The sequence below is a fragment of the Rosa rugosa genome, chromosome 1 (assembly GCF_958449725.1).
Source record: "Rosa rugosa chromosome 1, drRosRugo1.1, whole genome shotgun sequence".
Taxonomy (NCBI): domain Eukaryota; kingdom Viridiplantae; phylum Streptophyta; class Magnoliopsida; order Rosales; family Rosaceae; genus Rosa; species Rosa rugosa.
Genome location: NC_084820.1, coordinates 13886381 through 13901725, shown reverse-complemented (window position 1 = coordinate 13901725; position 15345 = coordinate 13886381). Strand labels below are relative to the sequence as shown.

General features: G+C 37.7%; 3 protein-coding genes across 3 annotated transcripts; 1 reads left to right on the top strand and 2 right to left on the bottom strand.

Annotated features, from left to right (window-relative positions):
* Positions 1-1772: 1772 nt before the first annotated feature.
* Positions 1773-4647, bottom strand: LOC133727315 (uncharacterized). Its single transcript, XM_062154909.1, has 2 exons — positions 3608-4647; positions 1773-2979 (listed from the first exon to the last, which is right to left on the bottom strand). Exon 2 carries the CDS (start codon positions 2977-2979, stop codon positions 2353-2355), a length of 627 nt encoding a protein of 208 aa, XP_062010893.1. The 5' UTR covers positions 3608-4647; the 3' UTR covers positions 1773-2352.
* A 147-nt stretch (positions 4648-4794) lies between these two features.
* Positions 4795-8758, top strand: LOC133719673 (uncharacterized). Its single transcript, XM_062145849.1, has 3 exons — positions 4795-6837; positions 6988-7050; positions 8321-8758. The coding sequence occupies exons 1-3, from the start codon at positions 6568-6570 to the stop codon at positions 8393-8395; spliced, it is 408 nt and encodes a 135-aa protein (XP_062001833.1). The 5' UTR covers positions 4795-6567; the 3' UTR covers positions 8396-8758.
* Positions 8759-12989: 4231 nt separating this feature from the next.
* On the bottom strand, positions 12990-15074 carry LOC133727314 (trimethyltridecatetraene synthase-like). The gene is made up of 2 exons (XM_062154908.1): positions 14139-15074; positions 12990-13696 (listed from the first exon to the last, which is right to left on the bottom strand). Exons 1-2 carry the CDS (start codon positions 15045-15047, stop codon positions 13067-13069), a joined length of 1539 nt encoding a protein of 512 aa, XP_062010892.1. The 5' UTR covers positions 15048-15074; the 3' UTR covers positions 12990-13066.
* Between the last annotated feature and the right edge of the window lie 271 nt (positions 15075-15345).

Here is a 15345-nt window from a genome sequence, read left to right as displayed (position 1 = left end):
TTCCTTTGGGGAGCCATGGCCTCAACCACACCTCCACTAAGTGTGGTTGCAGTGCCTCTATCTGCAGCACTGTGCCCCTTGTTGGGGACTTCTAACCTTGCAGGCACATTTGCAGCTGGTGTATGTGATCTCGTCACTTTTGCGATATCAGTGAACGCATCAAGCATCGAATCTGCTACGTTCTGAAGATCGATAATTCTTTTCACTTCACTTTCACATTGTGAAGTGCGGGGATCAAATTGAGACAGAGTGGGGATAAACCACGACAATTCATGTCGTTCCCTTGGAAAATCTTTTTTCCTATCTCCCCCTAACGACGGGAAGACTGTCTCATCAAAGTGACAGTCCGCAAATCTAGCGGTAAAGATATCGCCTGTCAAGGGTTCCGAATAGCGGATAGTTGTTGGGGATTCGTATCTAACATAAATACTTAATCGTCTCTGAGGACCCATTTTGGTGCGCTGTGGGGGCGCAATAGGCACATATACTGCTCAACCAAATATGCGTAAGTGTGAAATGTCAGGCTCATGTCCAGTTACCAACTGGTACGCAGAAAATGGTTGGCTATGTGGGTCTGAAACGAATAAGTAAAGCTATGTGCAATATTGCATAACCCCATGCAGATATAGGCAGGTTGGTGCGCATAACCAATGCCCTAGCCACCATTTGTAGCCTTTTGATGGTGGCTTCTGCGAGACCATTTTGTGTATGCACATGGGGTACAGGATGCTCTACATCGATCCCGATAGACATGCAATAATCATCAAATGCTTTTGATGTAAACTCTAGCGTTATCAAGCCTTATAGACTTGATAAGGTGATCAGAGTGGTGAGCCCTTAAACGTATAATCTGTGCTAGGAGTTTTGCAGCATTTCTTGTGGACAATAAAGTGACATGTGACCAGTTTGTCGAAGCATCCACCAGAACCATAAAGTACTTGAATGGTCCGCATTCTGGATGGATAGGTCCACAGATATCTCTTTGTATCCTTTGTAAGAATGAAATGTTTTGTTTTGTATTGTATCTTTAGCATAGGAAGGTCTCGATCCTGTTTTTGCTAAAGAGCAGGCTTTACAAAACGAGTGATTTGCCTTTGAAATAGTCAATGAGGCATAATGGGAGGGAGGTAGTGCTTCTGGTACTTCAGAAGGCAATGACTGCATTTGAGCAGTACTAGGACCGACACCTTGCAGTGTGACGGATTTTTGTCCCATTTTATTTTTCACTCGAAAGAAGGGATGTCCATATGAGTTCTTTAAAATACGGATCATCATGTCACGACCGGGGTGCCCTAGGCGGTCATGCCAAAGCCTGTATGAGTCAGTGTCCCACATTTCATTGTTGGTGACAGCATATGATTCAATGATCCGAATCGTAGTGAGGTATAGTCCACTAGATGGACTCATAAGTTTCTCTAAAATGCGTTTCCTTCCACATTTATTAGAGGTAATATAAATGTATTCAAGTCCATTCTCACAGTATGTTTTTACATGATAACCGTTGGCACAAATATCTTTGAAACTTTAACAAGGTTCGATTAGCTCTTGATGCATATAGAGCGTCTGTGACTTTAAATATATCTCATATTCTTTAGAGTATTTCTATTTTAGTAGAATGATAATCTTTTCATTCTAATAATTTTTTTCTCTAGATGTATTTCTTTACATCTTTATAGTGCAATTTTGAACCATGTAAATATGTGTAGTAAATAAATTTGAATAAATTCAGTGCTTCAGAATAAAATTCAAAATTTATTAATAAGCCAACGATAATCAAATCAAGGTCTTTGTTCAGAAATCTAATTCATCAAACCATTATTGAAATAAACTTTAAGACCAAGTAATAGTCTAATTAAAAATGAGGCATTATGCCTTCACAACTGTTTTTGGAAAATAAAATAAATAAAGCAGATCAGTCAAAATCTGGGGCATCAGTTGACTGAGCAAGTTCCTTGTTGCCATTAAAGTCTGCAATTGTGAGGTTGACGTCTGGGTCATGGCCTCCTTCTTCCATATAGTGAGCCTCTTGTTATTTAGACTCCCTATACCTCTTGTAATTGGTTGCTACTCTGTTGCTTGCTTGGCAGTTCTTGTACCAATGTCCAATGACTCCACACCTATAGCATGGTTCATTGCCAACTCTATCCTGTTTGACTGAAGGGTTCTTAGGTACCCTTTGCACCTGGTTTCCATGACCACTAGGGCTAGCACCACCATCTCTGCGCCATACATTGGGAGGGCCTCCACGACCCATATCACGACCCACACGTCCCTTGCCAGGTGGTGCATTGTTGCCACGTGGGTAGGGATCAGCACGTCCAACCCCCTTTGCATTGGGGTTCTTTCCACCTTTCACTTTGCCATAATTAGCCTCGGGAATTTTCTTTGTCCCAACAGGCCTGCATTATTGTTCAAAAGAACCTCATGATGCCTCTCAGCCACTTGCAGTAGGTTGATCAGCTTATTGAATGTTGTGATTCTTTTGTTGTCATACTCCAGCCTATACTGGTTCGCTAGTATAATTGCTGAAGTAGGAAAAGTAGAAAGAGTCTTCTGGATCATATCATCTTCTGTGAGTTCCTTTCCACAGAAATTTAGACGTGCCTTTAGGCGCAACATATCCTTGTTGAAGTCATTGACCCTTTTATAGTCAAGCAAGCGGATTTCATTCCACTGAACGGTTAGTTCTGGGAGCAAGGTGTCATGAATGTTCCCAAAACTTCCCTTAAGGGCATCCCACAGTTCTTTGGGTGTCTTCAACTGAAGGTACTCCCAGCGTAGGCTAGGGTCAATATGTCGCCTCAGAAACATTAAGGCATTTGCTTTCACCTTATTAGATAGTTCATCATCTTTGGGGTCGGTAATGGTGGCAGTGTAGTCTTTTGCCACAAAAGCAGTTTCCACATCGGAAACCCAACGATGGTACTCAAGTCCTTCTGAGTCCAAGATGTCAAATTCAGGTCGAGTTGGATCAGCCATCTACATAAACAAGAGTGAAGATATAAATTACGCAGTCATAAAGACATCCACGTGAATTATCTTCCAAACATATGAATTAGATTTCAAGACCAAGATTCGTAATGGTCACATTTTTTTTCGATGCTATGTGAAAATACTTTATCACAGTAAGTGTGTGTGTATAATGCGCATGAATTTTCATTATCATGGAAAAACGGATTGTATATGTTGCATTCTAAAAATAACAATAGCACATTTAAACATAGCATATATAAAAATAAACTACATGGCATGCTCAAATTTCACAAATATACAACAAATTATATACTACACATAATAATTGGCAATAATATATCATCAGTAAAATAAAAGAAATCACGAAACATGCTTTAAATTTCATGATAAAAACATAAGCAATAAAATATAAAACATGCTAAACATATTTATAAATCATGCTTAAAGATAATCATATAAAACATAAATAACAAGGCATGCTTGAAAGGATCAAAATTATCTAACTAAACATGCTCAATAACAAAATATAATAAAAGCATAAACAATAAAGTATAAAGCATGCTTAAAAATAGAAAAGATAAATAAAATTCACATGCTTGATTAAAATCATAAAAACAAAATAAAGAAAACATACTTGATTTCGAGAAAATAAAACAATCCTAGCGCACGCGCGTGTTGATGCAGGCGTGTGTAACGATGTTTTTTGACTTGAGAAAAACTGGGCCGCTTCCTCTTTTTTTTTCCAGCAATGGGCTACAAGGCTTTTTTTCTTTTCTTTTTTTTTTCTGAACCTTTTTATTTTATGGGCCCGCCCTTTTTCTTTTCTGGGCCTGCTTTTTTTTTTTTTTTCGGTCCTTTTCTTTGGCCGGGTCACCTCTGGTTTTTTCTTTTTCTCCTTTTCTTCCTCCTCTTATTCTTCTTCGCGTCTTCTTTCCTTTCTTTCTGGTGTGGAGATGGGTTGGGTACAAAGGAAAATTTCCGGCAGGTCTGCTGCGTCACGCTGGTGGGCTAGAGGCCTTGCACGCGAGGCTTGCTGTCAGGCGGGCAGGTGATGTAGGCGCGGGATCGATGCGGGATCGAGGTGATGCAGCCGGGTCTGGGATCTGCAGCAGCAGGCAGGGCAGGGGTGCCGGGGCTGGGTAGGGCGGGGAGTGCTGCGCGCAGGGGGGGTCTACGCAGACGCGCGGGCTGGGCTGGATCGAAGGTGGTTGTGGTAGTGTGGTACTGCTGCTGCTGGGCGTGCGCTGCTGTTTCTGTGGAGCTGCTGCAGTAGCGCGGGGTAGTGGGCAGTAGGCTGGTGGGCAGCGCGGGGCAGTGGGCTGGAGGCCACGCGGTGAGATGGTCTGCCGGGGAATTTTTTTATTTTTTAATTTTTTTTATTTTTATGGTGGCGGCCGAAAGAAAAAAAATTCTGCTAGGGTTTGGATTTTTTTTTTCGAAGCTATAATTTTTCTTGGCTATTGACTCTGAGCGTGCTGATAACATGTAAAAGTAAAATGACAATTGGAATTGGTCTACTCATTTCATTTCATAGCCCCTTTATATAGAGAGAGAATTACAACGGAAATATCAATTACAATGATGACATTAACTACTGATTGGTCCTTGATCCATGCCGATTGATGGTGATTGCTAATTACTTGATTCCCTCTCCGTCAATCACTTTGACGAAGGCACATAAAGTGTTTTTCCTTTAACAATAAAAAAATTTATCCAACAAAAAAAAAACAGTATTCAATTAATCAATTATGTTCTTGTTGGCCTGCATGTGCCCATCTTATCCTCCTCCCTGCCAACTAAAAACAGCCACAATTATACTCTCTCTGACATAATTAACTACCCCTCCCTTCTCTCTCTCTCTCTCTTCTTTGTGAAGCCAGTAGCCACCATCTCTACCTTCACTCCCTTCTCTCTCTCTCTCCCCTTTGCGAAACCAGTAGCCAGTTAGCCACCATCTCCACCTTCTCTCTTCATCCATTTTTTCATTAACAGAATGCATTAATCATTACCAAGAAGGCAAGAATAGAGGCGTGGAGCTGCGGTGGCTGGAGGGGCCGTGGGGAGCTCCGGTGGACGTGTGGAGTAGAGGCACGGTGGCTTGGTGGGGAGAGCGAATAAAGGTGCGGTCTATTTTTTCAGTTTTGGGGTCAAATGGGTTTTGGGTTTTGCTGCTGTCGAGTTTAGGTTTCGGGAGGACAAAAAAAAAAAAAAAAAAGGAGGAAACCGCCTAGCCGCTCAGACCGCCCAGGCGGCCGCCCAAATCATATCCGCCTAAGGCTTCCGATTTGCCATAACTCGCCTCGGTCTGCTGCCGCCCAGCGCCTAAGCGGCCTGGGCGGCCGAGTTTTAGAACACTGCTTAAACTTCATTCTTAATCTTTTCATTCATCGTTAAACCCTAACATTTTCTTTCTTAGCATTCATCTTCTTCAATCGTTCTCGTGTTATGCTAACAACTTTTATGCCTCGAAATGTATCATATTATCGCTACTTGGAGCCTAAAAATGAGGTGATCGCACTTTTGTTTTCCTGTTTCTTTGTTTATGATTATAGAACTGAAAACTACACATTGGCGTTGTCTCTTCACTATCACTCTCACTCTGAAATTAATCACTTGCTACTGAAATGACCCATCGTTTTAATTTATTACTGCTTTGGAATCTGCGCCGTGCAAACCCGCCGTTTTCGGTATGTATATTGGCCCCCATTATGGGTTTAAATGGGGTTTGGTTATAGCTTACGATGGCACATGTTATGCAGGTTCTTGTTCTCTATTTCTAACTACTTCCATTAAAGCTCAAAGCTTTGCCTCCTTTTGCTATCAAAATTTGTTGTGCTTTGCTTAATTAGTTATGGATTAATTCCAGATTACCCACTTCAACTTTGGGACAATCTTCATTTTAGTCCCTGTTCTTTTAATTTCATCAGCTATACCCCTGTGCTTCCAAAATTAATCAACCGTGTCCGATTTTGTTAATTCTGTCTAAAGATTCCGTCAACTGATGACGTGGCAGGAAGGGGGATGCAAAAAGTCAAAAATACCCTTTTAGACTATTTTCCCTCCTTTTGGCGTGCATCCCCAGAAAAGTTTTCACACCCCCCCTCCAACTCTGCGTCCATCCCCAAAAACCTGAACTCTTATCCATTACGCTCCCATTACCACTAATTCAGTCTAAATTCTTGACTCCTATCCATTACGGTCCCATTACGGTCCTGAAAATTTGAAAACCCAACTGAACCTGGATTTCGTCTTCCATTATAGCTCCATCTTCAGACTACCTATCCCAATCTCTAGTTTGAGGTTGAAAGCACATGGCTGGTAATGAGATTGAAGAGTGGGTACCGAGAACGGAAGAAGGAGGTGATGATATCCCTAATTACGGTGGGTTTCGGTTTACCTCAAATTTTGTGTAAGAAATCGATTAATGGTTTAAGGGTTTAGCTTGGTTGATAAGGGTTGAGATTTAAGGTTTCATATTTTAAAACTTTGGTTTTGAATGTCGGGTTTTGAGAATTTCAAAAATTTTCATTTGGGGGTTTCGATGAACAATGAGACGTAGGGTTTAGGAGCTTATTATTTTGGTGGTTTCGAGTTATGCCTGGGGTGATGTTTGTGTTAGTGGCTCTGCACTTTGGTTTATATACTACAGAGACCTTCACACAGTCAGAGAGTCCGAGGAGCCAAAGCCAAATCAAAACCCGTCCTTTCGAACACTCCGAGGGATCACTCACACACCCATTTCTCCAACAACTCTTCTCTTTCGAGGTTTCGCATGATCTGAGTTTCCCAACTCCTATATTAAGTCCTTCTACATCGCCCATAACCATTCTTGATCCAATCATGTCTCACTTGGCTCTCTCTCAGGTAAAGCCCTCCATTTCAGATTTGGGTTTTTGATTGGTTGTGCTTTTGATCATAAAGAATGAGGCTTTGAATCAATTTGTGCTTACCCAGTTGGCAACTAGATTGATTATGCTGTTTTTGATATTGGGTTGTCATTGATTTTGCTTGCAGGTTTCACTTACTACTACTGTTCCTGCTGGAAGTGACTTATCTCTGAGAAGATCTGTGTTCAAGGTCTGATTGTTTTCTTTTCCTTTCTTTTCTTGGGTCTTATTGATTCATTGTATCTGTGTTTGGCTTTTCATTGTGCAAAAGATTGAGGCTTTTTTGGGTTACACTTAATATGAGCTGTCAAGTTGGAATCTTGAGGATTGTCAAATATGTAGTAAATTCTGAAGGTTTCTAGATTTTCATTTTCTTTAGTTTTAATTGAGATCTCCCCTTTTGGCCCTCCTCATCCATCCCTCCTCCCTCCATTCATGTTCCATTCTTCCAATCCTTCTACCGTTGTCCATTCTCTTCTCTGTTTCTTCCCACTGTCTCAATTTCTTTCCTTTGGAAGGTTTCATATCTGCCCAGCCATGGTTTTAAGCGATTTATCGCTAGGTTTGTAACGACCTATACTTTTAATAATATTAAGAAAGTAAGATATAGTGATTTGTTTCATTATTTTCCAGCTCTTATATTTAAAATTCATTGGTTAAATTCAAGGTAGAACAGAGGTCTGTAAATCTAAAATTGTGTTTCTGAGCTTTTGACTCAGTTGCCTTTTTACTGAAAACTGTACATTTGGTTGGGTATTTGAAGTTGGTGTCTTCATAACAGTTGTAGTAGACATCTTAAAGATCATTTCAGAATTGGAATCTCTTGAAAACGATTTTTCTAGAATTAGTTATGATTTTTCAAAGTTACAGGTCTGTTGCATCATTTTTTTTTTCTAAAACAGCATCACTGTCATGTTCTTTTTATTTCTTTTACTAGCTTTCTATTCAGTCATGCTTGAGGGCACCAGTATTTTAAAACCAGACATTCCCAGGTTTCAAATGAAACCAGTCTTTCCCTTATCTTGTTGTAATCGTGGCCCATGTTTGGGTTTGTACTAGTTGGTTTTATTAATGAAGTTTGTTATTTCACCACCAAAAAATCTGGTTTTGGTGGGATGTAGGGTTTCTTTATTGAAAGTTTGTCTTCTTCTGTTTATTACTTATGGAAATTGTGATTAAAATAGGATCCATTAAAGTATGAAATATCACTGCTGCCTAGCTATCTGCATGTGGACCTTGTTGGGTAGCTAAAAAACTACTGTTTGTCTTGTTCTATTTAATATTCTGGCTGTCAAAGATGTGCTGTTGTGGTCCAAAAGGACTATATTTTTGTTGTTGTTTACGGAATAAATGGCTTTTAGTGTTGTCGGGTTAAACTTTGGATAAGGATGCTAACTGTCGATTTATGTTTTTATTCCCAAAAAAAAAAAAAAAACTGTCGATTTATGTTTGTCCTGCAGTGCATCCTGAGTTATTCACAATCAAGATGTACCATGGTGGAATTATTAGGGAGCAGCAACAACAACCACTGCTAAAGCAACAACAAAGTCGAGCACTGCTTCACCCACTACACAAGCTGCTAGAGCAAACAGTAAAGCTTCTACCTCTGCAAAGTCTTCAACACCAACAAGATCATCACAGAGGATTAGAGCTGGAAAGGAGGCATGAAAATAGACCTAGGAGGCTGAGATTAGCAAGCCAGGTTATTTTATATTGATTGATGAAATGTTGCATTATTTTGTGCAACCTTGTGCTGTGTCACAAGGTTGCTGGGTCTAATCTTTTGTTATGATGATTAGAGCTAATATGGACAAAGCAACTATTTCCAACTTTTTTTGTTGTTGTTTTGATGCGAAACAGTGAAATGCATCTTATTGGCTGCTAATTCTTACGACAATGTCAGTATTACTCCTATTATTAATGAAGAGCAGGTTGTGTTATTTTACAGCTTTTTAAACTCTATATTTGGTTATTACAATAGTGCAGTGTCCATATGCCCAATTTAACCCACAAAAGATGAAGTTTTGTTCCTTTTATTTGATTACGTAATAGAGGAAGCTTTTTGGAGGGAAAAAAGTTCGGTTGTATTTGAATAGTAGGATGTTTTTTACTTTTGTTGGTAAAAAAAATATAAATTGTCCATTTTAGCCCTTCTTGTGGGCCCGTTTCTGCATCCCCCCTCCTGCCACGTCATCAGTTGACAGAATCTTTGGATGGAATTAACAAAATCGGACACGGTTGATTAATTTTGAAAGCACAGGGGTATAGCTGATGAAATTAAAAGAACAGGGACTAAAATGAAGATTGTCCCAAAGTTGAAGTGGGTAATCTGGAATTAATCCATTAGTTATCTATGGCTACTTTGGGTTTTGTTGATAACGATGTTTGCTTAAAAGTTGGAACCAAATTCTTGATTCAAAGTGGTGCCTACTTGCTACTACTGAAGGAAAGTGAGTTTCTTTAATTCTGAGTCGTGATGAAAATTGGCCCTGCTAGGATATGTGCATGCAACTTGAGGTTCTTGCTAATATTAAAGGAAGGCGAGTTTCTTTAATTCTGAGTCGTGTTGAAAATTTGCTCTGCTAGGAAATGTGCATGAAGGGTGTTTGATATAATGCCTCTATGAATGAGTATACAACTAGAGGTTGTTGCCAATATGGAAGAAAGGTGTGCTTTGCCTACTTATTTATGGCTACTTTGGGTTTTATTGATATATAAAGATGTTTGCTTGAAAGTTGGTACCAAATTCTTATTCAGAGTGGTGCCCACTTGCTAATATTGAAAGAAAGTGAGTTTCTTTAATTCTGAGTTGTAATGAAAATTAGCTCTGTTAGGAAATGTGCATGAAGGGTCTTTGATATAATGCCTCTGTGAATGAGTATACAACTGGAGGTTGTTGCTAATATTGAAGGAAAGTGTGCTTTGCTTATTTATTTATGGCTGCTTTGGGTTTTGTTGATAACGATGTTTGCTTGAAAGTTGGAACCAAATTTTTGATTTAGAGTGGTGCCCACTTGCTAATATTGAAAGACAGTGGGTTTCTTTAATTCTGAGTCGTGATGGAAATTAGCTCTATTAGGAAATGTGAGTGAAATGTGTTTGATATAATGCCTCTACGAATAAGTATACAACTAGAGATTGTTGCTAATATTGAAGGAAAGTGTGCTTTGCTTACTTAATTATGGTTACTTTGAGTTTTGTTGATAAATATGTTTGCTTGAAAGTTGGAACCAAATTCTTGATTCAAAGTGGTGCTTACTTGCTGATATTGAAAGAAAGTGGATTTCTTTAATAGAAGTTTTAAATACACACCCCTAATTACTTAATACACACTCCATACTTAATACACCACCCATTTAATTTTTCATTCTAATATTTTACTAAATACACAACCCAAAGTACCTAACATATCCTTCATCTCAAAAATCATGAAATATCCTACTTTTTTACTATATTGAGGTTACTATTTAATATGATTAGTATATTCTAGTATATTGACATTTTGTAAATGACCATATTGCTTACTTGTGTTAGTTAGTGAGAAATCCATAAAGATTTATTATTGTTCCCTTTAAATAGATGCATATAAAAAGGTTTTGTGTTATTTGAGCTCTCATCCACCCAACACCATGTTAATAAAGTATAAAATTATGAGTTGAACATTCAACCAAACTATATCAGTAGTTTCTCCACAGTGGCGGAACTAAAAAGTTGTCATTAGAGGGGCCAAACAAATTAACAATTACAAAGTTTTTTCACCTGTGATGTTTTATATTAGAAAATAAATTGATTAATCATAACTCTTAGAACAAAAAAGAAAATTAACTAAAAAATGGGAGTAAAGCGATATGTTTTAAAAACATTTAATCCCATTGATTTTGAAATTCTAAATAATATGATTTCTAACCTCATTTAATTACAATTTATTTTAAAAAGATTAAATTAGATAGTTTCTAACTTTATTCTTGTATTAAATTGGGAGGCCATGTATAGAAATTTGTTGTGTTTATCTAACTATTTATACATAAATAGAATAATATAAGGAAAATATGACTATTTTTTTCTTATTCTAATGCATAGATGTTTGTTTTAGTCATTTAACCTACCTACAAAATCTAATTTGAAATATAAAATAATAGGGATGTGTATTAAGTGATTAGGGGTGTGTATTTAAAATTTCTCTTTCTTTAATTATGAGTTGTAATGAAAATTAGCTCTGTTAGGAAATGTGCATAAAGGGTGTTTGATATAATGCCTCTATGAATCAGTATACAACAGGAGGTGTTTGCTAATATTGAAGGAAAGTGTGCTTTGCTTATTTATTTATGGCTGCTTTGGGTTTTGTTGATAACGATGTTTGCTTGAAAGTTGGAACCAAATTCTTGATCCAGAGTGGTGCCCACTTGCTAATATTGAAAGACAGTGGGTTTCTTTAATTCCGAGTCGTGATGGAAATTAGCTCTATTAGGAAATATGAGTGAAGGGTGTTTGATATAATGCCTCTACGAATAAGTATACAACTAGAGGTTGTTGCTAATATTGAAGCCTTCAATATTAGCAAATGTGCATGAAGGAAATGAGGTTTCTTTGATTCTAAATCGTGATGGAAATTAGTTCTTCTAGAAAATGTGCATGAAGGGTGTTTGATATAATGCCTCTATGAATGAGTATACAACTAAAGGTTGTTATATGCGCTCAGTTTGTGTTTTTTAGATGTCCCGTTGAATATTTCAATGACATAGTGTTGGAAAGTTTAATCTTTAAATTTCTATACTTTCTCCAATACCTGAGTGAATGTATCAGGTGAAAATTAGCTCTAATAGGTAGAGAGAACAAGAACCTGCATAGTTTTCGAGTGCCGCAGTAAGCTAGATTGGAAAAGGATATTTCAGATACTACAAATGGGTGAACAAAGTAAACTTGAAATTAAAAAAAATATATGTAGGGTGAGAAGAGAATATAGGGCTAATAAAGTAGTTAGTAATATTTCCAACACCCACATGAAAATACCAAAACTTATTCCATTCCATATAGATATGGAAAGGAAAATAAATCAATTTCCAATTTTGATATTTCTGCCAACCAAACGGGGCTTATGACTATTCAAATTCAATCCGTAACTCTTGAAATCATTATAATGGTCACGTTATGTGACAATTATTCTGTCATTGAAAAAAATGCGACAATTTTTCTAAATATAAAATTTTCACAATTCTAAAGTACTTATAAATTTCAACATATGCGACCTCCATAATAATGAGTCATATATAGTAAGTGAGAGATTCTTACATAGGGCAAACACACCACGTGGCTTGTAGGGCAGCCCAATCAGTGAACATACAAGGAGGTGTTTTGGGTATTTTATTTTAGGGGAAATTACTAGTCCCCTCCTGTACTTTTTGGGATTCGACAGTTCAGTCTCTGCTATTCCAATTTTAACAGATAATTCCCCAATATGTGTGTGTGTGTGTGTGTGTGTGTGTGAGTATGTATGTATGTATGAATGTATATATATGTATATGTGTGTGTGTATATATATTTTTATTCTTCTCTCTTTTTATATATATTTATATGTATATATGTGTGTGTACATATACATATATCTAATGTGTGTATGTATATATATATATATATATATATATATATATATACACACACACATGTATAAAATTATACATATATTTATATATCTACATTATATATATATATATATATATATATATATATATATATATATATACATACATACACATTAGATATATATGTATACATACATATACATATATATATATATATACATATACATATATCTAATGTATATATATATATATATATATATATATATGTATGTATGTATGTATATATGTATATGTAGATATATGTATATGTGTGTGTGTGTATATATTAGATATATAAAAAAAAAAAAGAGGAAGTGAGGGGTAAAATGGTCATTTTGGACCAAATTGTGTGAAATTTGAATGTGTGAGGAGTTATCTGTTAAAATTGGAATAGTAGGGACTAAACTGTCGAATCCCAAAAAGTACAGGGGGACTAGTAATTTCTCATTTATTTTAATAAGGAAAAATTCAGAACACACTTAAAATTTTCTGAATTTTGATTTGGCTGCCCCACCGCATTTACCCTATATAAGAATATATCTCTCATAGCAAGAACATCATCATCACACTCACATAAACATAAAGTAACTAATAGAGATGGATCGGGAGCCTAGGCTCCCCAACTGCAACAAGTGGGACCTTCCGAGGTGTTGACAACCCAGAAACTTCCTCCATGCTTAAATCTTCTGGTTTCATATTCTCAGGTAATTTCCAGTTGAACCCATGTAACATGTTAGCCAAGCTACACCGAATCATTTTGAGTCCTAGGCCATAACCAGGGCACATCCTCCTTCCTGAACCAAATGGAAGCAGCTCAAAACTTTGTCCCTTCACGTCAATCCCCTTACTTCCCAATAAAAATCTCTCTGGATTAAACTCCTCTGGTGCATCCCATAATAAAGGGTCTCTCCCTATGCTCCATGTATTTACGAACACTCTAGTCCCTTTACGAATATGGTAACCTTCCACGTTGCAATCTTCAAGGGCTAGATGTGGTGCAAGCATTGAAACAACAGGGTGCTTCCTCATTGTCTCTTTCATGATTGCATCTATGTAGGGGAGGTGTTCCAAGTCTTTTTCTTCCACCCATCTCTCTCTCCCAATTACTCTGTCAAGCTCTTCGGTTGCCTTTCTAATGAGGTGTGGTTGTTTTATGAGTTCAGACATTGCCCACTCCAAATTCGTTGCAGATGTATCCGTTCCTCCGGCTATTAAATCCTGTTTTCAATGAGCAAAATCAACTATTTGTTGTGTTATATATATGATGTACGTGTCTTTTACCAAAAATTATTATCCTCATGAAAATAAGTAAAGCAAACATATGAGAACTCATAGCAATGGACAAGTACGGATATGGATATATCTATCGGGTACTCGGGTTTGCATATCTATGATTGAATTTGCTTGACTTTTAATCATACCACTAAATGCAACCTAATGTAAACTCTTAAATGACTAATGCCCCGATAATCAATATTTCGATAACTGAAGACTAAGAGATCAAAAAAAATTTGGTTATATTATTAAGTCTTCATTTATTAGGGGAGTGGGAGGTCTTACGTTTCAATCAAAGAATCGAAATTAAAAATAAAAATAAAACATTTTGTAAGGCACACTTACATGAAAACAAGTAAATCAAACAAAATCGAGTGTAAGCTACCTGGGTGAATCCCTTGACACCGTCTAGTGTGAGCCTAACTTCAAGATCCGGATTATCAACCAGCTTCAACAATAAGTCCACCATGTCCTTCGGCACAAAATCCTGCACTCCTCCCATCTTTGCCTTGTGTTCATCCAGAATATAATCATGAAAGCTGTCCAGTTTTTTCTTCAATCCCTTCATTTGCTTCACGTACCCTTGCAAGTCCAAAAACTCCAGCCATGGTATCCAGTCCCCTATATTCAAAACCCCGCTAAGCGACACCAACTCATCTAACATGTCCTGAAACCTTTTGAGCGTCACAACCGAGGTCTGAATATCAGTTTGGCTGAAGTAATCCTTTCCCAACACAATCCTACTCACTGTACTTAGCGTTAGGCGAGAGATATGCTCTTTAAGCATAACCGGCTTCCCTGACAAGGCACAGAGGCGCGATACAAAAGCGCGTATCTCTTCAACTCGAATGTACTCGAAAGACTCCAGTCTTTTCGAGCTGAAGAGCTCGGTGATGAAAATCTTGCGGCCTTGGCGCCAATAGTCACCGTAAGGCGCCCAAGTGACGTCGAGGTAGTTGTAAGTGAGGTACTTGCCAGCTGCAGTTTGGGGTCTAGAGGCAAAGACATGATCATGTGTTTTGAGAAATTGCTTTGCCATTTCTGCAGAGGAAGCAATGACAACTGGGCGGGATCCGAACTTGAGCTGCATTATTGGTCCATAAGTTTGGGAGAGTTTGTGAAGGCTTTGGTGAGGGACTGGACCCATGAGGTTTAGGTTGCCGATAATAGGCCATGGTTTAGGACCGGGTGGAGATTTCAGTTTTCGGCTTTGGAAAAATAAAAGTTTGGAGAGAAGGGTTAGAGTTGCTAGACAGACCAAGGTTAGAACGGGCCAAGTGGAAACCAGCTCCATTTTAGTAATGTGGAGTGCAGGTGGTGAGGGACTTGAAGTTTTTGCAGGTATATTTATAGCACAATGTGTGGGTTTACTGCTACTACGTAAGGATTACCCATTTTAATATAACTAGTTTACAGATCCCGCGCTTAGCTGCGGGCAATATAAATGCATTTAAATCGTACAACAAAAAAGGAAAAAGAGGCAACTAAAACTTATTTGATAGTTAGAGCAAATGAAATTCTATGTTTTGAAGAGAATGCCAATTTGAATTGCATGCCAAGCCAAAAAAAATATATATATATATACCAGGCTT